This window comes from Pteronotus mesoamericanus, unplaced genomic scaffold (genome assembly GCF_021234165.1).
Source record: "Pteronotus mesoamericanus isolate MK-2021 breed Mesoamerican mustached bat unplaced genomic scaffold, CSHL_Meso_final contig_78, whole genome shotgun sequence".
In the NCBI taxonomy this organism is placed as follows: domain Eukaryota; kingdom Metazoa; phylum Chordata; class Mammalia; order Chiroptera; family Mormoopidae; genus Pteronotus; species Pteronotus mesoamericanus.
In genome coordinates, this window is record NW_026555258.1 from 9,010,555 (window position 1) to 9,031,978 (window position 21,424).

The following is a 21,424-nucleotide window of genomic DNA, read 5'->3' on the forward strand; positions in this document are numbered from 1 at the left end:
AATATGTAGAAAGTGCTATAAATAGTATAAATAAGGGAAGACCCTGGAATTTACTTCTAGGCTTGATTAAGACTCTTATGTCATATGAATTTCATACCCAACTAAATAGCAGCCGCACCAACTAGTTTCAATAAGTGGTTTTATTACTGGTTAGATTTTACAAATTCTGATATTCGAACAGACTTCCACCTTAAAATTCTAAAACAACAAAGCGACCGTTGGAGGGGGTTTGATTTTTCCTTTTTTTTTTTTCTTTTTTCTTTTAAGGACTATTCAAAGTAACAAACTTTTTTTTTTCTTTTACATTTTTGCTCTGGTCATAAATATACAGAGAAAAAGAGGGAGAGAAAAATGAACAAGTCGTCCAAAGTATGGAGATAAAACAGTATTCCTAAGGCACGTGGCAGTCTTTGAAAATACAGAAGCTCTAGCCAACTTAAATTATTTGTTGTTTTCCTCGCTCAGTCCACAAAACTGTACAATGACACAAATGTTGTGTTGCAGATAGATCTTCCAAGTAATTCCTCAGTCCACACCGCTGCGTTAGCCGGACACACAATTATTGTCTTCCTCTGTTTCCAGGCGAGATCCTAAAATGTGGTTAGTTAGTTGCTCAAAGCCTCTATTTTAAAATACACTTGGAATTCAACTAAAGATAATTTCTTTTTTAAAGAAATTGTGGGGCAAATGGGGGGGGGGGGCGCGAGTCATTAGAAAAGGTTGGTAAGAGTCGTTTGTGAGGGGCTGTGAGGCTCGTGGCCCTCCAGGTTGCCAGGCACAGAAGTTAAGACGGACGTCACAGTTGGCAGGGTGGGGCTAGTCAAGTCTGTGAGGGTGGTGGGCGTGCTGGAGGGGCTGAGCGAGGCGTTGGAAAGCTCCGAGGCTGGCCCCGATGGAGTCCCTGTCTGCAGCGCCGCCTCCGTCGACTTGTCCACACCCGTGTTTTCCTGCCGTAAGAGGTTGCGCCTGAACTTGGCCCGGGCATTCTGAAACCAGACCTGTGCAGGGCGAGAGGGAAGGGCTGGTTAGGGAAAGGCAGGCAGGGAGGAAAGCAGAGCAGAGCATTTCCCTCGGACTATTTAATTCAGAGAGGCTAATCAGTGTTTTTCCGGGGGAATAATAAAAATTCGGGCTGGCTATATTTTGTTCTTAATAAAATAAAAATGCCCTTTTCTCTCCTTGGCTATTACTGGGTTTCCCTTTCTGTTGGAAGGTTCCAGAGCTGAGCCACATTCTCCAATATTGTAGCCACTAGTCACATAAAGCTATTGAGCACTTGATACCTGAATAGCCCAAATGTAGCTAGTCTATAGGTGAAAACACACAGGCCATTTGAAGATATAATATGAAAAAAAAGAAAGTAGAACATCTCAATAGTAATTTTTATACGGTTACATGTTTAAATGATAATCTGCTGGCTGTGCTGGGCTAAACAAAATATATTCTTAAAATTAATTTTATCACTTTCCTTTTGCTTTTTTAACGTGGCTACTAGAAATTTTTAAATGTAAAATTACATATGTGGTCATGTTGCATTTCTTTTAGACAGCGCTGTTCTGGAAGATTCGTTCCAACCAAATCTTGATTGTTTTTCACAACGGTTGAGAGAGTCGTTTATTTTCAGCAGTCGCCTTTAGGCACACAATAGATCCCACACGTTCTTGTTGGCACAATTTTTAATGTGTTTCAGGGTCACTAAGTCTGGGAAATACTAGAATGGTGTAAAGAACACAGGAATCAGTCAATAAAGAATTACTAAAAGGAAGAAAAAGACACTGATCCCACTCCCCACCACCACTGGCTGGAGAAGCCACTGATATCTTGGACCATTGGGTTTCAGGGTGGGAACAGCTGCCAGCGTACAGCCAGGCCAAGCAGGCGGTGACCGGCGGATTCCCATTCCCAGCCTGCCGCCGCCCTCAGAGAGGCGTGGTAGGTCACACAGTTGGAGCTGAGCTTGGTATGAAAAAATAAAGGGACAGAATAAGGGTTTACTTTTATCTTCCCATCCACACCCACACCTTTGCACACAAGCCTGTACACACTCATGAAGACAAGCATGGAACTCATCTATACAGCACCTCCACACGCCAAAATATGCCCACCACAGAACTGCACAGAGATCTGGCTGCACCCAGGAATTCTCAAAGGCCTAGGAAACCCAGGCCACTGTGGGGATGGGGGTAGGGTGGGAGGGCTATATCTCTCAGAGAAAGAAGCCCAAAAGGCCAGGCCCCCTCACTTCCCTTTGCGTGAGGAAAACACCCGCCAGAAGCCTCCCCATAAAACACAGGGCCTTGGGGGATTCTGCAGATTCTCGGGTGTCCAGTTGCAAATTTCCAGATGTGCCTGCATCTGCCTGTCATCCCAGTGTCTCAGGCGGGTGGGATGGGCCGATGCCTGATCCCACCCTCCCCTGGGGACCACCCCAGCTACAGGGGCCCGTGGCTTCACACCCTCATTTTAGGTGGCCCTAATACAATTTGGGCTCAATTAAAAGCACAGTCGCCAGAATCCTGGAGTGAGGAGAGAGACATGGACCATGTGAAGTCAGGAAACAAAGCTCTCTCCCCACACATTGCATCTTCCCAGGAAGAAAGCACATTTTCCCTGACCTTCCATCACCTCTTGGAGGCTTGCAAATAGGTCCACTGCTTCTAACCCACCCTCCACATGCTCTCCTTGTGGTGGGGAGGTCCTTCCTCACCCAGCCTCAGAACTCTGCAGGGGTGAGACTTTCTGGCTGGTCTGGGGAATGGCTAATGGAGAAAACAGAAAACGGATGGAGAAAGCCCCACAGGCCCTCAGAGAGAGGAAGTGACTTCCCCTGCCTCATGGCAGGTCAGACGAGGAAGGCTAGAGCCTTGGTGCCAACATTTGCCACTGTCCTGGCCTGTGTGTCTGTCTGACCCAGCAGCAGCTAGAACAAGGAGCCCTGGGGGTGACGAGTGGCTCTTGGGTCCAGGGGTCCAAGCCCTCAGGAAGGACTGGAACCGGCTGGTTAGCCGCCAGCTGTTTGCTATTTCTCTGTTGTTGTGGGGTTTTTTTTGTTTGTTTGTTGGGTTTGCTTTTCACCTTAAGCAGGGGTTCACCAGAATTCTCTCCCAAGTATTTCAAAAAGTCCCCTCCCAAGTGGTTTTTGGGACGTGGACCCTGTCCGAATCATCGTCACGTCCCTGGGGACATGGCACAGGGACTGGCAAAGATGAATTAGTAACATGCATTGAGTTAATAGCACCATCTAACCACCACCATCACACCACCATCTAACACGCAGTCACAAGGTGACCTCTATGATAAGCCAAGTAGGGGGTGCTACTATCAGTATCCCCCCACTTTACAGATTTAAAGCCAGACAGGCTCAGAGAAGTGAATTCACTTGCCCAAGGTCACACAGAGGCCAATCTGAGATCAGAATCCAGGAATCTGGGACTATCTGCCATAAAAAGCCCATGTTCTCCCGACTACCTATAGCTATGTGAGAGTCAGCAAGCGAATGAAGAAATGAATGAATGAACAGAGTAAGCAACTGTGGTACCACGGAAAGAACACTGGATGTAGCTTCCAGTTCTGGTTCTGCTGCTGACCAGCAAGGTGACCTTGGGTGAGTCCCTTACCTGTGCCGACCTCGGTTTTCCAGCTGTACAGCAAGAGGGTTAGACCACTCCACGCGATCGCTATGACCTCCTGGGGTTCTAACAGGCTGGGATTCCAGGGCAGCTGGAACTGCCAGCCCTCTCTCTTCATTTGTGGGGGTGCCTGGCCAGGTGCGCTGGGCAACCCCTCTGAGTCTTGGGTGGATGAGGAAGCCCGCATTGCCGTGTGCCCCTCCCCCTCAGGCACCAACTGGCCCTGCAGGCTCTGTTTTGCCTCACAAATCCCTTTCCCCAGGATTCTTTCATCAAGGAGAGCAGGAAGGCCAGCGAGAAACCTGCTTAGCCCCACATATCCCCTCCTGGGTCTCTGAGAAAACCAGATGAAAGGTAAAAGTCTCATGTCCAGAGACATCCACTGTGGCTTTTTCTTTTCTTTTATTTATTTATTTTTTTTTACAACATCAAACTAATGGCTGCATCCAAAGTGTCCCACCAGATGGGACAAGTGGAAGTCATGACACAGCCACTCCACCCAGTCTAGGAGGAAATGTCTGACAAATGTTATGTGAGGGAAAAAAGTAAGATGTATTGAAACGTCATAATAAAAATAATGATGATGAGTATTAGTCACTCACTAAGTGTCAGGCACTGTCTTAGCAAAGTTCTAAGCATTTTACACATATTAACTCATAATAGTGCCTTAAAAAGTAGGCACTAATATTATTGCCAGGTGAGAAAACTGAGGCACAGAGCCCAACCAAAGAGGAGGAGCTGAGATGTGAATTTTGGAAGGCTAGGTTTGTGCTCTTACTCACTACTTAACCTCTAAACTGTACACCTGGATTACTGGTTTCCTGTACTCTTACATGGTTTGTTTGTTTTTTTTTTCTTATTTTTCTAACCTGTCTATATGGTGGTTCTATTATTCTATACAATTTTAAAAGGCTTTAAGGAACCAAAAATAATAAGCACTGGACTGGCTGTCATGAACCCTAGATCCAGCCCAGGAGTACAACTACTCTGCTGTGGAGCTTTGGACAAGTCACTCCACCTCTCTGAGCTGTGATAGAAACATCGATCCCGTGCACACCCTGCCAGGGCCACAGACAAACCTGCAACTTAGGCATGTGCCATGATTGGGAATCAAGCCCATGACCTTTTGGTTTACAGAACAACGCTCCAACCAACTGAGCCACACTGGCCAGGGCTCTTCTATTTTATTTATGTCAAAAGTTAAACAAGGGTTCCGTGGCCACATAAATTTGGAAAACGTTAGATTCGACCAAGTTGAATCTCATTAAGATTTCTCAATGCCTGTATTCATGCTAACGTGGTTCTGATCTCCAAGATAAAGACACAGTTAACCTTTATCATTTCCCAAACTTATCTGGTCTCAAGACCACTTAAAAATATTTTTATTATGAGATAGTTCATATATGGAGAAAAATAGAGATTAATTTTATCACCACTTTAATTATTTCTATAACACTTTGTTGTGCCTCTGTCTCCCCTCTGTAGTGCACATTCCAGCGGGGCCTACTCACTCGCTGGGTCACTGCTGAGTCCTCAGGGCCTCCTGTCCCACCCAGAACATGGCAGAAGGCCAGTGCATTTGTTGAATAAGCAAGTAAACAGGGGAAAGCAAGCGTTCTCACCTCCTGAGTTCTCACACAGATTAATGATGACTAACTCGTCATCCCAAAGATGTTTTTAAACTGTTGGTGGTTAAAATCTATTTCCCTTCAAAGGCACACCAGGAACCTCTATGGAGGCCTTCACCCATCCAATTCAATCAGCTCACCACCCCTGTCTCCAAGCCCAGGACATCTTAGCATTCTGCCTGTGTGCCACCCCCACCCCCAGGAAGGGAGGCGGCCTAGAGAGGCACTGATGTGCTGAGGAATGGTCTCCAAGCATTTGCAAAGCCTAATGTCTTAATGGATCTCTGTCCAAGGGGGCTACTCTGTCTCCCGGTCACCTTGCCCACTGACGGAAAGTCAGTATTATGGTTTTCATGCTGCTAAAGATGACAAATTTCAGCACTTTTTATGCAGCATGGCTTCACAACAGGATTCCTGCTTTCCTACCAAGACATGGCATCTCTGACCCACTCGCCCTCTCTACTCTGCTGCATTCTGCAACTAGATCCAAGGAGGGGGGTGTCCCAATCCCTGCACTGTGCTTCATTGGAAAGAGCTATGGAATCAGACCCTGGCTTCATCACTTCCTAGCTGTGAGTCAAGGGTCTAGGCCCTCTGAACTTCATTCTCCTCATCTGCAAAATGAAGATAATTAATTTTTTTAATGAGGGCAAAAGAGATTGGTAGGCTGAATCCTGCTATGTCAATGTTTGTGAATTTAACATGCACTGAGTCCCGAATATACACCTTATAAATTACACTTTATCTCATTTACTCCTTGCAACCACCTAGTGGCGTACTATTATTACCTCCACTTTATAGCTGAGGCCACTGAGGCTCGGAGAGTTGAGTCTGGACCTCACATGAACTGACTCCAAATTTCAGCAGACATGGTGCATCCCAGGACTCCCATGTTGGTGGTGCTCATGCATTAAGATTCGCTAACAGGTTGGAAACACATGCACACACACACATACACATCCTACATAATCCACCTCTGAGAGCACAGCCTCAACCTCCACCTGCCCCTGCCATGCACTCTCTCTGAAGGGTCAAGGTGGACCACAACCTGCAGGGGGCACCCAAGGCCCAGCACCATTCAGCTGGTGGAGAGAGGTGATGAGGAACCATTTCACAGGAACCAGCTTTGGACCAGCACGCACCATGCTGGAGCACTTCCCATTCATCTCTGAATCCTAAAGAAGCCTCAAGGTGAAAACTATTATCACCTCTATTTCCCAGATAAGGCTCAGAGAGGAGAAGTTAAAGTGCCCAAACCACATTGCTGGTAAGTTAGAAAGGATTTGAACCAGTCTGTCACCTTCCAAAGACACACTGCCTCACCCAAACCGGCTCCCATCCCTTCTCCGCTAGCTGGCCCATCAGAAGCAGTTAGGCCACCTGGGAAAGAGCCCAGACCCTGCCAACGCCTGGCTCCTGTAACCTCAAGCAAATCACTTCATCTCACTAGGTCTTAAGCTTCTCATCTATAAAATGGGCAGGAAAGTATTCAAGTAAGTGACTGGAAAAATAATGTTTTGCAAACTACTGCATAATCATGAGCAGCGGTGCTGCTAAGGAATATTAAGGATTTGTGCAGCCTGGGAGGAGGGAGGAAGTGGTCTGGTATGCCTTACACGTGTGAGCGCCTCTGCCCTAAATGATACTCACGCTCTGAAGTAGTCACTGCTGGGTTGGCCTAAAGGAAAAGAGCCAAGCCCATTGATCAGATGGGACTGGATTTGGATCCAGCTCTGATACTTATAGCAAAGTGTGACTTGGGACAAGTGGAAATCATTTGGGCCTCAATGTTCTCATCTGGGCAGTGGGGGTGGAGGGATCACAATGCCTGACAGTGAGGACTCAATGGGCAAATGCACTGCACAGGTCTTTCAAAGGGCCTGACATGTAATAGAGCAAATAAACATGTATTGATTAGTAGACGCACGATAACTCTCAGTGTTTTCTCCCTCAGCTAGTTCGGTGCCTCTGGCTTTTCTGAGTCCCCATGGTAGAGGGGGCATGCAGGCTCAGGATTCTAGGGAAGGGGACAGGGCAAGCACTCACACAGGTTCCTTGGGTGAGCCCTTCCTCACACGTAGAGTAGTCGGTCCCTCCCTTGGTCTCACACAGAACAATCCCCGCAATGGATCATACGACGATAAACTGAATGTGGGTCTGTCTCTACACCCGACAGGCGATTTTCTTCAGGACCAGGACTGTGGTTCATTCACCTCTGTATCCCCAGGGCCTGGGGCTAATAGATATTTGGTCAGATGAAAGAATGAGAAATAACTATGCTGAAAATCTGATGTGCTCCTAAATCACATACCCAAGCCCCTTGCCTCACCAAGACCAGCAGAGACTGGTTCCTGCTAGTTCCAGATTCAGACTCAGCTATGGGCACTTACTCTATTTCACTTAATCTGGGTAACTAAGAGAAGTATGTGCCCTAAGGGTGCCCATTTTACAAAGCTATGGATCAGAGAGGTTAACTAGTTTGCCCAAGACACACAGCCAGTGACTAGAGGAGCAGAATCCAACCCAGGTCTCCCTGAACCCAGCTCTGCCCGACTCCAGGTCCCTGCTACTGTCCCAGCCTGCTTGCAAGGGCTGACTCACAAAGCTGTCCCCGCCAACACGCGGTAAGGGACTCTAGATAGGGGAAGGGATAAAGTATCCTATTAACTAGAGAAAAGGGAGAGGCCTCGGATCCTCTGTCCAAAGTTGCTCAGGGCTGAGGAATGGAGGGAGTGCCAAGGAAGGTCCCCCGACCTAACCCCAAGAAGGTAAAGTCCAAGGGAAACAGATGAGGGGGGTCGGAGACCCTGACGGGTGCAGCAACCTACTGCCCGTCTGGAGCCCAAGCCAGAGGGACCCCCAGGCAAAACGGACCCAACAGGAGGCGCAGGGCCCGCGGAGGAGCGCTAGGGGCGGTGGGCGGGCCCAGAGGCGCAGCAGCATCCTATTGGCCAACCCTCGTTACGTCACCGCCATGGGGGGGGCGCCCCCAGAGACAAAGCTGCCCCAGACTCCGGGCTCCCCAGAGAATTCGGACCCTCACCCGTATCACGGTCCTATCTCAACTCCGCCTCCGTCACCCCAAAATGCTTTGTTTTTCCTTTTTTCTTTTTACCTGACAAAGTCGCAGGGAAACTTAGAACGGCCGCACAGACCTCTTTGCCACCTCAGTGTCACCTCCCCCTGCACCACCCCTCAATCCCTGACGACCTGGGGCTAGAGAGTGGGCCAGACTGGCCTAGACTCGAATCCCAGCACCTCCCCTCCCATTGTGAGACAGGATCACTTCATCTGTCAATTTTCATCCCCCCAAAATATGCATTGCTATCCCTAAAGCCACACATTTTGAGAAATAAATAGGTTAGACTTGCTAAAAAGGGGGATATTCTCCTACCTTATTGTATGAGTGGGGACACTGAAGTGCAGCAACCAAATAATCCTTCATACTAGTTAATATTAGTTGATTAATCCAGTTAATCCTATTCCCGCTGGGCAGTTAAGCGTCAGCCACTGTGGTAGACACTTAACATCATCTGAATGGTTCTTCCAATAAGCCTGCAGCTAGGTAATTTGTGTGTGTCTGTTTCACATATGAGGAAACTGAGGCTCAGGGGAGGTCAGCCACTTGCCCAGTAAGTAAAAGGAGGAGCTGGAGAGTTGAAAAGTGTTGACTCAAGGCTCTGCCGCCAGTCTGAGCTGTGCTGGAACCTGGAACTCCCCAAACTGGAGTTTTTAACATCTTTAGGATGATGGCCAGATCCTTTGAAAATCTGGTGAAGGCTCGAGATCAACTCTATTAAGAAAGCACCCTCTTAGTTAGACTTGTACACCTGAAATCTATATAATGTTTTAACCAGTGTCAGCCCTGATGAATGCTATTTAAAAAGAAAGCACCCTCAAAGGCACGTGCCATTCTGTTCAGTTTCAGAGGTGTCCCTCCGTGTACTTCCGCCAGCACCCTGCGGGCAGATCCGGGGGGGGGGGCGCATCAGCCGCCCAGGGCATCTGCCCACATCTACCCGCTCACAACACCTTGCTTCTGCAGAAGGAACTAACAGCTAACAGAGGTTGCCTTGCATGGGCCTCCTGGGATGAGGGGTCAAGGGCATGGGGGGCTCTGGACTTCTGTAAAATGTTTGAACCTTTTACAATGTGAGCACATATGAGTGTCGCTTGAGTAATAAATAGCAAATATGAGTTGTTTACAGGAAAGAAGAGACTGAGTGTAGAGACAAAGAGGAAAGAGGAATACACAAAAAAATTGAAGATAAAAATCGAAGGAGATGTAAAAGTAGAAAAAAAGATTGAAATACGGAAAAAGACACGCTGAAGAAATAGAGAAAGAGAACAGAGGAAGGTAAACAAAGAGAAAGGCAGGCACAGGAAGGAAGATCTTCCCAAGGCGTAACAGCCTGCTGTGCGGTTCTGCACCAGAGCCTGGCAGCCACAGATGCCCCCACCCACAGCTCGGGCCCCAGCTGACCTGGAGGACCCGCTTTGTGAGGCCCGTCTTTTGCGCGAGCTGCTTCAAGTCCTTGGCGTCGGGGTTGTGGTTAATGGCAAAGTAAGACTTCATGGTCCGAAGCTGGTGGTGCTTGAAGGAAGTGCGCATGCGCTTTGTCTTCTGGCTGCTCGGATAGGGCTGGTCGCGGTCCAGGTGCTCCGCATCGTTCTCGTTGCAGCTCAGTGCTAAGGAGGGGACGCAGAGGAGGCAGGTGATCCTCCTGACTCGCCGCCGAGACCCACACACACACACTCTCCCCACCCACCCCCCCACCCACACCACCCCCTCCAGTCCACACCCCCTCCACCCGTCAAAAAACGTTTCCAGCCTTGGGACCACACTGAGATAGAGAGATTATCCCCATTTATAGATTTATAAGGGACTTTGAGGCCGGGGAGAGTGACCTGTCGCTCAGCTGGGAAATGCTGGATTCAAACCCAGCTCTAGGAAACCCATTTGGAGCCACCAAGTTAAAATAATAATATGATTAATAACAACTACCATTACAATCTCTTGGTGGCTTATTTGACTACCGAGGATGTGTTAAAGGGCTTTCACAGGCACATTTCCACTGAATCCTCAAAACAACCCTATGAGTCAGGCGGTATTTTTGCCTTTTTTACTGACGTTGAAGCTGAGGTTCAGAAAGGGAAGCCACTTGACTGAGGATCCAGCACCGCAGGGACTCCGGAGCCCAGGATCCTCCAGCTTCTCCGCCGCACTTCCGACGGAGGGGCCATCACAGAGTCTCCCCCACCCCCAACAGTGTCGGGGGAGGCCCCTGAGAGTCGCTAACTGACTTTCACTTCTCTCCACTTGCTTTCATTTGGCCCTTATCAGTTCCTACGCCCAAAAGTACTGTATGGACTTCTGGGCTTCGGGCACTGGGCTAGGGGTCAGATAGTATATTTGGTAGTATAATCCTCGCTGCTGCCCTATGGGGAGGTGGTTGCCCAGTTTTACCAACGGGGTGAAGGACACAAGGAAGTTAAGCCATCTTTGGAAATCTCACAGACTGGCAGAGTTCTAGCAGGAAAGGGAAGGAACTCAGAGGAAAAAATTAACATGTATTTGACACCTAGGGTATGCCTTTGGCTTTATATACTTCAACGGCCTTCACTACTGTTCAATGGGTGGCAATTGCTATTCACCCCATTTTACAGACGAGGAAACTAACCCTAAGGGAAATGAAGCCACGAGCACCGCTGGTAATGGCTGAGCCTAGATTCACCACCGTAGTCCTTGCCTTTTCTTTCCACTACATCACAAAGGCAGGCAAAGATGAAGCATCACTCTTTGGGGAACCCATCCCCATCCAGAAGGGGCCCAGCTGGGGCCTGGCTGCCAATGCCTGGAAGGCACTGGGGGTTGGGGACAGGAGTTGAAACCTCAGGCCTCAGAAAGTTGCTTGGCAACCTGGCGGCTGATTGGGACAGGCAGGATCCCTCTCCAAGATCCCCTCGTCACATCCGGAGCCATCACACACATGAGGTCTGTCTTTGGGGAGAGCCTCAGAGATTAATTCAGTCCCCCCAAAGTGGGCAACTGGGAATGTACCTGGTGCCCCATCACATGCCCACAGCAGAACTGCCAGACTTAGCAAATATTTTGCCCAGTTATAGCTGAATTTCAGGTAAACAATGAACAATTTTTTTTTAGTATAAATATGTCTCAAATATTGCACGGAACATACCCATACTAAAAATTTATTTGTTGTTTACGTAACATGCAAATACTACCCGGAATACGCTTACACTGAAAAAAACATTCGTTGTTTATTTAAAATTCAAATATTAAATGGGACACACTTACACTAAAAATGTATTTGTTGTTTACTCAAAATTCAAACTTAACGGGGCGTCCTGCATTTTATCCGACAACTCGCTCAGGAGCGTTCCTGGTGACCTGTTCCTTCCTCTACCCAGATGGGAATAGCCCCTTGCAGAAAGAATTTGCAAGATGCGGGTCTTGTCCCTAATCTTAGAGCTGTCAGTAAGAGGCTACACCTCCTAAGGGTCCCCTCCCATAGGTCTCACCCAGGCACCCAAGTCCCCCACCCGGACCGTACTCCCGCTGACAATGCCCAGAGTGAAGCACAGGGTCCAGCAATTTAAAGAGAATCAGAAAATGACTCCAAACGGAATCCATGGAAACTGCCCTTCCCCCTCTTCAAGGGAGCCACCCTCTTCCTGCCCCCAGTCCCCAGCTCCATTGGGGGTGGGGCAGGCCTCCCCACAGGGGATCGCTGGGCCCATCCCTCGCCCAGCCTCTGCCTGGGCTGCGCTGCTGTTAATGAGCTCCATGGGGACCCCGGCGCCCCATGCACCCAAGGGATGTGCCCTGAGGTCGGCCTAGAGTTGGGGGAGATGGCTTGGGGGAGGGAGACAGAAAGGGTAGAGAAAGGAGAGAAAAGATAGAGATAGAAAGACTGAGAGAGTGAAGAGAGAGAAAAGGAGAGAGGGTAGGAAGAGAAGATGGACACAGCCAGGAAAGAAAGAGCAGAAAGAAGAGAGGAAAAGAAAGCAGGGGAGATGGGGAGAACCAGAGAGAGACAGCTACAAAGACAGACGGAAATCAGGAGAGACACTGGGAGGGCCCGCGGGGACAGTGAAGCCCAGAAATAGGGGGGATGTGTGGTGGAGGGTCCAGGTTACTGAACTGAATCCCGGGTCTCAAGGAGACCAGGTCCCTGTGGGGTGGTCTATTCTGAAGCCGTTACTTGCCGCGAGTGCAGAAAAGGAAAAGGAGGGAAGGGGAAAAAGGAGTGGGCCCAAGGTAGGGAGGCGAGGCCGGCCAACAGTGGGGGCAGGGGGCTACGCGGGGGAACGAGGCGGCGGGGGAAATGGCAGTTGGGCCCCGATTTGGCCGGTGCCCCAGGCCCCCTCACTCCGGGCCCCCTGTGCCGGGGCGGGTCGAGATTCCCCAGGATCGGATCCGGGGAGGAGCATGGGGCCGAGGGGAGGGGGAGGACCGGGCTTTCTCTCTTTTTTATTTTTTTTTCCTCTCAATTAGGCCGATTCAATGGAGCTAAAGAGCTCGTAAAATCATGAATAATTTACTCGTGATCTGTTATTAACCCATCGGGTTTCGAGCTCTTGTCGCTGGGACTGAACCTGTAATCAAATCTGACTTCGCCTCATTTTACTAAAGACAAGATTGTAGGTTCAATTGTCTAAATAATGGATTGGAATCAAATCAGTAATTACGCCGCCAGGCACACACACACAAAAAGCTGGGGCTGGGGGAGGCCCGGGCGTCCGGCAAGTCCGCGCGGGACTCCGGCGGCCGTGGCGCTCTGACCCGGGCGCACAGTGCGCGGCCTGGACCCCTCGCGGGCTCTGGCCACCTGGCCCGTTACCCCTGCCCGCGGGCGGCCCCGCTCACGGTTGCGGGGAGGTTTCAGTTCCGCCTCCGGGACCGGGGCTGCGCTCTCGGACCAGAGGGACAGCCAGAGGAGGGCCGCCGTGGCTACCGCCCCGGAAGGACTTTCCGACCTGCGGCCCCGCGGGTCCAGCTGCCCTTTGCTCGGCCGCGGGCTCGGCGCACCGACGGCGCCCCCTCCCCAACTCGGCCCGAGCTCCCCGCGCTGTAACACGGTGCAGCCGCTCCTCCCTCACTGTCTCCCAGAGAGATGGGCTTTGCAGGGGTCGGTCTGGCTGAGCCCCTGGGTGCGGGACACTCGCACTAACAGGCTCCTATCCTCACAGTCGGAAACACACACGGACACTTGCCCCGTACACACAGCCCGCAGCCGCACTCCCTACGGTCCCCTTTTTCCAGTCCTTGCCGCCCCGCGGCCCACACTGCTGCCGTTTGTCTCCCGCCGGTGCCGAGAGGGAAGAAAAGAGGACAGCAGCCAGACCCGAGGAGGCCCGGCCGGGGAGGTGCGGGCAAGGAAGCGCCCTGTTTCCCAGCCTGGCCCCGGGAGCCCCGAAGAAGCGAGCCTCACAGACACCGCGCGCCCGCGAGCGCGCGGTTTCTAGCAGTACAGGAAGCCCGGCCAAGCTAGGCCAGAGACGTTAACAGGGGAGAGGGAAGAGGGGAACAGAGAACAGGGAGACACACGAGGAGATAGTGGCAGAGAAAGGGGAACAGAGAGCGCGGAAAGGAAAAAAAAGAGAGAGGGGCCAAAGAGAAAAGGAGACGACAGGGGTGGGGAATGTCTTGTAAAGGTGCCAGCTCCCCTGAAACTCAGCCTCCAGCCACGTCTCCTAGCTTGGGGCCTCACCCGGAAAGGTGGCTGAACAGCGAAAAGCACAAATAAATCTCTGAACCCTCTACCTCTCAATTCCAAACCCAGTTGCGAACCTGCGTACTCGGAAAGCACCCGCTCCCCACCCTCCGAGTGCCCTGTAGCGGGTCCCTGCTGCTTCCCACAGAGGCAGGCCCCACTTGATAAACAGGCGAGGCTTTGTTTGGGGGACCTGGTCTGGACTCCGTTTAGTCTGTTTTCAGGGTGGTGGGAGATGAGGAAGGGAAGTTGTGGAGAGCGGTATGCCTGGTAGAGCCTTCAACAAATCTATAATCCGCCAGCGCGGACCTGCCTGTGGCCACTTCGCCATCTATCAGATGGGGGGCTGCACTTTCCTCTCAGTTCAGACCCTGAAATACCCAGGTCCCACGATCTTCCAACAAGCAATTTCGTTGGAGCGAATAGGGGAACCCCATCCGCACCTTAGTTTTCTCCGCAGCCAGCTCAGGCTTTTAAGGATCAAAATAACCCCGACTTCTTCCCCACCACACAGTTCTGGGTTTGTTTTGCTTTGTTTTGTTTCCACTTGTGCATTAGACTAAGGGGAAAAGGAAGAAGGAAAATCTCTGAATCTGATTCTGTCACAAACGAAAGAAAGAAAATAATTGCAAATAAACTCTATCTAGTTCAGAAGCCCAGGGAGTCATAAACCTTTCTCCGACCATGCAGACTTTGGGCAGATGTTGACGGTTCAATTTGCCGGGCCCCAGAACCTTCGCAGCTGTCCTGAGCCGGGAGGAGCACGAGAGGGGGCCAGAACTTCTCCTGGAACGGGCTAGGGTTCAAAGACGCCGGAAATGCTAAACGAGCCCTTCAGCCTACCCGGCGCAAAGCCAGGCCTACACCAGTCTCATCCCCAGGCGCCGGCTTCCGAGGGCCCAGGATCTCATCCCAGCGCCCTGCTGGCGCCCCGAGAATGAGCCCGGGGAAAACCGAGACCAGGCAGAGCAGAGGGATCAGGCCATTTACAACGACCCACCCTTGGTCAAAGGGCTCCTGGGTCCAAGTTTCCTTGAGCCTGCCACGCTCAGGACATTTCACGGGACCGGCCAAATGCCAAGCCGATCTCAGTGCCCCGGGCCACTGCTAGTCCTTTCTCTTGGGTCCCTTGCTGCCATGCCCGGCGCATCCATCACCCCAGCTCCCACCCTCAGCCGCGCAAACCCAGAGCCTGTTTGATGTGGGTTCCACCTTGCTTTTTCTATCACTGTACTTACTTTCTGACCAGCAAAGTGAGGGTAAGGCCCAAACCAAAAAACCTCTAAAAAAATTTCTCAGCGACGTGGCCCAGCACAGGGGCAGCAAAACACTATAAAGCACCCTCTGGTCCTGCTCCAGCCGAGGGCATATGAGCTAGAGTCTAGGAGGCTAAGGTCCCTCCAGCCAGGTTGGATGGTGCTTAGGGCCTGGGAAAGTTAAGGGACAGTGTATCCACCGTGCTGTATATATACGTATAAGTACAGCACACCAAGAGTCATTCTGGCTTGTGGGGGTGGACACCATGCACTTTCCCGCAGCCCGACGGGGGCGCTCAGTGCGCCTCGCACTTACCAGCGTTGTAGGCCGCCAGATCCGCCCCGGGGCCAGGGCTCTTGCGCTTCCTCGGCCGCCCCTTCTGCACCGTGCCCACACCATTGTAGTACGGAAGACCCAGTGGGTTGGCCCCGGCTGCACCCAGCCCTGCGCTCTTGGCTGCAGCGGCTGCAGCTGCCGCAGCCGCCACATCGGCGTGGTTGAAGTGCGCGGGGTACTCGCCCTGCAGCAGCGCCTCGAAGTGCAAGCGGCAGTAGACCAGGCTGTCCTTCATGCCGAAGTGGTCACCCGTGGTCAGCATCTTGTTACACGTGGTGCATGTGAAGCAGTTGAGGTGATAAACCAAGTCCCGAGCCCGCATCACCATCTCTGAGGCGGAGATGCCCAGGTGGCAGCGGGCACAGCGCTGCACAGAGAACCGCCTGTAGGAACCATCGAGGGAGGGACTGTGGGGACACACGGTTGGGGACCCCCATATTCCTCCTCCAGGTGCTGCAGCTGCCACTGGGGGAAGTCCCCTCCTCAAAATGGGCAGCCTGAGTCTTAACTTGGAGGGTTGAGGAAGAGGGACTAGATTTTGGCCCAAGTCTGATCCTTCCCTGAAAAACAGTGCTTCTTAATCATTTTCATGCCTACGAATTGTAGGCTTCTACTTACCCAGAGCCCAAACAAGCCCTAGGAAAGCCTTTACTTGGGAAAAGGAGAGAAACTCCCCACTTACTCTTCCTCAAACTTTACCCCTGCCCCTAAACCAGCACCTGGGAATCCTACAGACCTCTGTAATTTGGAAGAAACTCAGAGTCAGGGAGAGAAAGAGGGGGAGAGAATACATAAACAGGCTCTAACCCTAAACCCAGAGAGGAGAAATAAGGAACCTGGAGCCGGTTAGTGAGGATTCCGGTTCTTTAATCCTGGCCAGCTTTCACTCCCGTCTCCACGAAAGACCCGGAAATGCCCCCATCCGATCCCCCAGCTTTCCCTCCAACTTTGTTCCACATCAGCCCAGGCTGCCTGGGTTGGGGAGGGGGCAGTGGTGCTTGTTTCTGTTCCCTCTGGTTGCCCCAAGAAACTTCAAAGGGAGAGGGGTGCAAGGACCCCCCAACCCACGCTTAGTTCTGGTCTAAGCTCAGAAGAGGGCAGCTCTGCTTTTCTCTGGGCCCCTACACTTCACAGACCTTCCCAAGAGGGCCCCCCAAATGGCCGTTTAAAAAGGCTGCCACCCAATTTGTGCTGGCTTGGAGAAGGGAAGCCTCCCTTGGGACTGGAGGGAAAGCAGACAGGCAAGACTGCGCCGGAGACGGGGAGTTCTGAGGAGCAGTGGGTCCCGCCCGAGGTGGGGGGGCTACCTGTAGTAGTCTTCCTTGCAGTAGATGCTTCCATCCTTGCTGAAACAGGTGAGCTCGGACTCCAGGTTGAGCTTGCACTCGCAGCACTTGAGGCAGCGCATGTGCCACTGCTTGTCCACCGCCAGCAGGTAGTAGCGGTCGGAGATCTTGCCCCCGCAGCCGGCGCACAGCGCAGCGCGGTCACTGCTGATGGACGGCATGGTCTGCAGGAGGGAGGGAGGGAGGTGGGAGAAGGTGGCGCCTGCATCAGCCTGCGACCCTGCCTCCGCTGCTGCCTCAGGGAAATGGGGAAAGAAGGCACCCAAAGCTCCCTCCATAACTGGCCAGCCCTGAACTCGAAGAAAGCCACCAAGGGTGTGCAGTGTGCTCCCTCCACTCCTAAAAGACCCATATCCAGAAGGTTCAGAACCCAGGTCCACCCACACAACCCAAGCAAGCCACAGGCCCAGGCCAGGTTGCTGGCCTGGAGAGATCTCCCCCGACTTCACTCCCTTCTTTTTCCCCCTCTGCCCTTCTCCCAGAAAGTCTCAGGCTGTTTGGGGACTGACATGGCGGTGGCTTCCCCCATGAAGCCCTCCAAAAGCTCCCCCAAAACTGTTTCTTACAGAAGCCACTCGTACGCGACAGGATCCCCAGAAAAAGGAGTAAGATGACTATTAAAAGTCACCCTCCATACAGACTCCTGTCCAGAGATGGAGAGTTTCTGGACCCCAGCCCCAGTGATCTTTGGATCCTTAAGCCAAATGTTTAGGTCAGGGCAGGTCACAGGTCCCAAGATCCTGGGAGATGATGAGTGGGGTGCAGAGGCACCTTCGAAGTTTCTGAGCGCAGGAGAGGCCCCATCCAAATTGTCGGCTAACCCAAGTGACAGGCTGAGATAACCCGGGAAGAAGAGCTCGGAAGATGGAGGCACTGGAGCTGCCGCTCTTGCTTTCTGAGCAGAGAAACTTCCCGGGCGCCCCACCTCCTCCGGCTCTAAAGGTCACTTCGGGGCCCGGCTTGGGCAATGGTCTGCTCATCTGGCTCCCAGGGAGGTCTGGGGCAAGGAACTGCCTATTTGGGGCTGGGCTGGCAGAGCCAGGTGTGGAGATTCGAACGGACTCTGCTTCTGTGAGAGGCAGGCCACAGCCTGAACTACGAGCTCTGGCCTGGCCAAATCGAACGGGCCAGGCGGCCCAGGTCGCGATCAGCAAAAAGCAGCGGCCCAGAAGACTTGGCCCCCTGAAATTGCGCTGGGGAGGGAATCCCGAATTGCCAGGAAGCAAGAGCGGCCAAAGCCAGCTGGAGACCCAGTGCACCGGGTTGGTTTGCCCTTCCCGGCTCCGCCAGCAGCCAGGGCCAAGCGGCGGAGAAGCACGCCGGGGCCGGTGACCAGAGAGCCCGGCCAAGTGAGAAGAGAGCCATCTCAGGCCCCGGGTAGGACTTTGCTTCCACTTCTGGAGAAGTGCTCTTTTCCACCCTCTGGGACTAACATTTCGGTTTCAACCTTGTTTCCCTCCTCCTCCCCAGCAGCCTGGTGTCCCCCGAGCCGGAGGGCCTTGCATCCTGTCCGCGGATCCCCAGCACCCAGTCCCGTGCGGCACGAAGGGCGCTACCCAAAGTGCCCCCAAACTTTGGGGAGCAGAGGCGCAGACCAACACGGCCCCGTCCCAGCTTTCGGCCCGACCCGCAGCCGTGCGCCTACCGTCTCCGTGTCGCCGCGGTCGATGGCGGAGCTGATGGCGGGAGCCTCGCTCTTGGCCCTGCGGTCCATCTCGTCGATGACCCCGTGCACCTCGGGGCCCGACAGACTGTGGAACAGCATCGCGGCGGGACCGGCGGGGCCGGGGGCGCGGCTTCTCCGCGGGAGGGCTTGCCCCCCCGCCTCAGCTGCCTGGCGCTCCCGGCGCTAACGGGCCCGGTGCATCGCCACCGCGGCCCCGGCCCCGCCCGAGCTCGGCTGCGCCCCCAGGCCGGGCGCCCCCGGGCCAGGATGCCTCCCGCCGAGGCGCGGGGGCAGCTACATCGCGGGGCGCCTGGGCGGCGGCGCCAAAGCCAGGGTCACAAGGGCACGGGGTTGGGGGGGAAAGGGGGAGGGAGACGAGGGCAGAGGTCGGCGCCCGCCGCGGGCGCTTTCACGCCGCGGGCATTGCCGGCCTGGCTTCGGCGCCCCGGGCGCAAAGCAGGAGCGCAAAGTCTGCCCGAGGCGGCGACGGCTGCAGTCCCGGCTCACTCGGGAGCGTCTAGGTGCCCGCGGAGGCCCAGCTGCCTGGACCTCTCCACTCCCTGGGGTGCGTCCCCAGCCTAAGGCAACCCGCTCAGACGCTGGGTGGGCGACTGGAGTAAGGGTTTCTCCGAAGCCAGCGAGCCGAGCCGAGCCACCGGGAGAATTGAAGAGGAGGAGGAAGAGAAGGAGGAGGAGGAGGAGGTAGAGGAGGAGGAGGAGGAGGAAAAAGAGGAGGAGGTAGAGGAGGAGGAGAAAAAGGAGGAGGAGCAGAGTGGGAGGAGGAGTCGCCGGCCGCGGGCCCAGCCGCGTGCAAAGCTCTCCAAGAGCGCGCCGAGCCCAGCCCCGGCTCTGCAGTCCGCGCCAGCCAAGCGTCCGCGCCTTTTCTACAGCCGCGCCTGACATCACGTCCTGCCGCCGCGCCATTGGCCGCCCCGCACCCCAGGCCGTGGCAGCGCGTGCTCCGGGAAGGCGGGAGACCCGAGAGGGAGGGGAGAAGCAAGAGGAGGAGAAGAGCCACGAGATGGTGGGAGCTGGTGGGCGAGGCTGGAGGGGAGGAGTGGGAGGGAGGGAGGGAGGGGGTGTTGGAGTTTTTAAGCTACGAACTGTTTCCTCGGGGTTGGGTTTGTTTTTGGGGGTATTTTTTTTTTTCGGGAAGGAAAATAAAACCCTCTCTCCCCGCCGTCCCCACCCCTAAGAAGGCACAGTCAGAGGATGCTTGAAGAGGACTCACTCCGGTCTCCCCTCGGCCCGCAAGAGCCGACCCCTCGTCACAGTCTGGAGAGGCCTGGGAAGGCAGGCCTGGGGTAGAGCTCCCAGAGCCTTGGGCTGCTTCCCGCCAGTTCGGCCTTAGGGCCAGGCTCCGCGCCACGGGGGAATGCGGGAGGCTGCGCAGGCCTCCAGGGGACCCAGCTGAGCCAAAAAGGCAGGAGACCAGGGGAGCTGTTATTCGAGGGGAAGGAGGGCCAACCAGCAATCCTGGCTCCAAGAGAAGTAGGGCCTGATTTCTCCTTCTTCCCAGTCTAAATCTCTTCAGCCTTTAGGAACTAAAAAAGGCATGGGTTTAAATCCAAGATCTGCAATTTACGCACAAACCTAACCTTAGGCAAATGACTTAATTTTCCTTAGCGAGTTCTGATCTTTCCGGAAGGGGAAATCCTATTCACATGGATGTGATGAACGAAAGACACGGATGTAAAATACCTATAACACAGCAGGCACTCAGCAAATTCTTTCATTGCCCCCACTTGTCCCTCTCCATCTCCTATTAAACTTTCCCACTCTGAGGAATCAACAAGGTTCTTAAAGACCACAGGCCCATTCTTTACCACTGGGTGCGTCATGCCATAGACTCAGCTATTGACCAGCATCCATCCAGCTGCCTGGTTGCACCACTTCTCCAAAGACCAGCGACCTGGCCTGCACACAGCCCAACTCTACCCGGCCCCGGCCCCCAGACTTTAAGCTTAACCTAAATAGGCTCTCTTGGGGACCCAAGAGCAATACACAGGTGTGTGGTGAGGCTGGATTTACAAAATAAAAAGTCATTGTAGAGAAAAACAGAATTAACAACTCAGTTACAGAGTTCCATCTGCTTTGAAGGTGGGTCAGTCTGAAGTGGCTTGCTTGCCAGGAGGAGGGAAGGGGCTAGCAAGAATCTATGCAATTTATCTTACATAAGGGCACAAAGTTGAGGCAGCACAAAATCATACTTTCCACATACCAGACATAACTTTTCAATATAAATATATGTGTGCCTGTAATGCCCAAGCACATGCACTCATGTTCATGTGTGCAAATTCACATGTTCCTCTCCGTTGGCAAAAACACGGCCAGCAGGAAGGGAAAGCTAGGGTCCTCGTGTGCACATCAGAGGGTCCAGCGCCGAGCAGAGGGAGGCTTCTATAAAGCGGTTATAGTACAATCTCATGCTCAAATGATTCTTCCTAAGTCCCCGTGTGCACTTTCTAGGAGGCCATGTTTTGCATATTTGCAAAAAATTCTTGAAGTAAGTGTGTACATGCTGCACATGCACAGATGCCCCAACGTGAGGGAAGGACCACAAACCCAAAGATGCGCGTGCGCATGTGTTCACACAGACTTGGGCTCTGGCGCCTACACCCGGCCTGCACCCGGGCACGCGGACGCCTACACAGGCATGTTTTACTGACGCATCTGGGGCACTTTCTTTCAAAGAAAGTAGGGAATGAAATTTTAATCTCAGAGTCACCGGGGTTCATCTGGAGGTCGCCCAAGGAGTAGAAAAAATTGTGACAACGCTGGAGCGTTTGTCCTTGGTGTAGCTCCGAGCCTGGGCTGGATGGATGCA

The 21,424-nt window shown here is 53.0% G+C and overlaps 1 protein-coding gene across 2 annotated transcripts; it reads right to left on the reverse strand.

The window, feature by feature from the left end:
- Positions 1–710: 710 nt before the first annotated feature.
- On the reverse strand, positions 711–18,696 carry LHX2 (LIM homeobox 2). Of its 2 annotated transcripts, none has more exons than XM_054584884.1 (5): positions 18,577–18,696; positions 16,893–17,095; positions 15,565–15,968; positions 9,741–9,946; positions 711–998 (listed from the first exon to the last, which is right to left on the reverse strand). In XM_054584884.1, the coding sequence occupies exons 1-5, from the start codon at positions 18,694–18,696 to the stop codon at positions 711–713; spliced, it is 1,221 nt and encodes a 406-aa protein (XP_054440859.1). The 2 variants fall into 2 exon arrangements, with proteins under 2 accessions (XP_054440859.1, XP_054440860.1); XM_054584885.1 differs by having other exon boundaries at positions 9,741–9,939; positions 15,561–15,968.
- Between the last annotated feature and the right edge of the window lie 2,728 nt (positions 18,697–21,424).

Coding starts and splice junctions, on each gene's coding strand:
- LHX2 (XM_054584884.1), bottom strand. CDS start 18,696: ATGCTGTTCCACAGTCTGTCGGGCCCCGAGGTGCACGGGGTCATCGAC. Junction 17,096..18,576: donor ACCGCGGCGACACGGAGACG/GTAGGCGCACGG, acceptor TCCCTCCTGCAG/ACCATGCCGTCCATCAGCAG. Junction 15,969..16,892: donor TGCAAGGAAGACTACTACAG/GTAGCCCCCCCA, acceptor TGGTTCCTACAG/GCGGTTCTCTGTGCAGCGCT.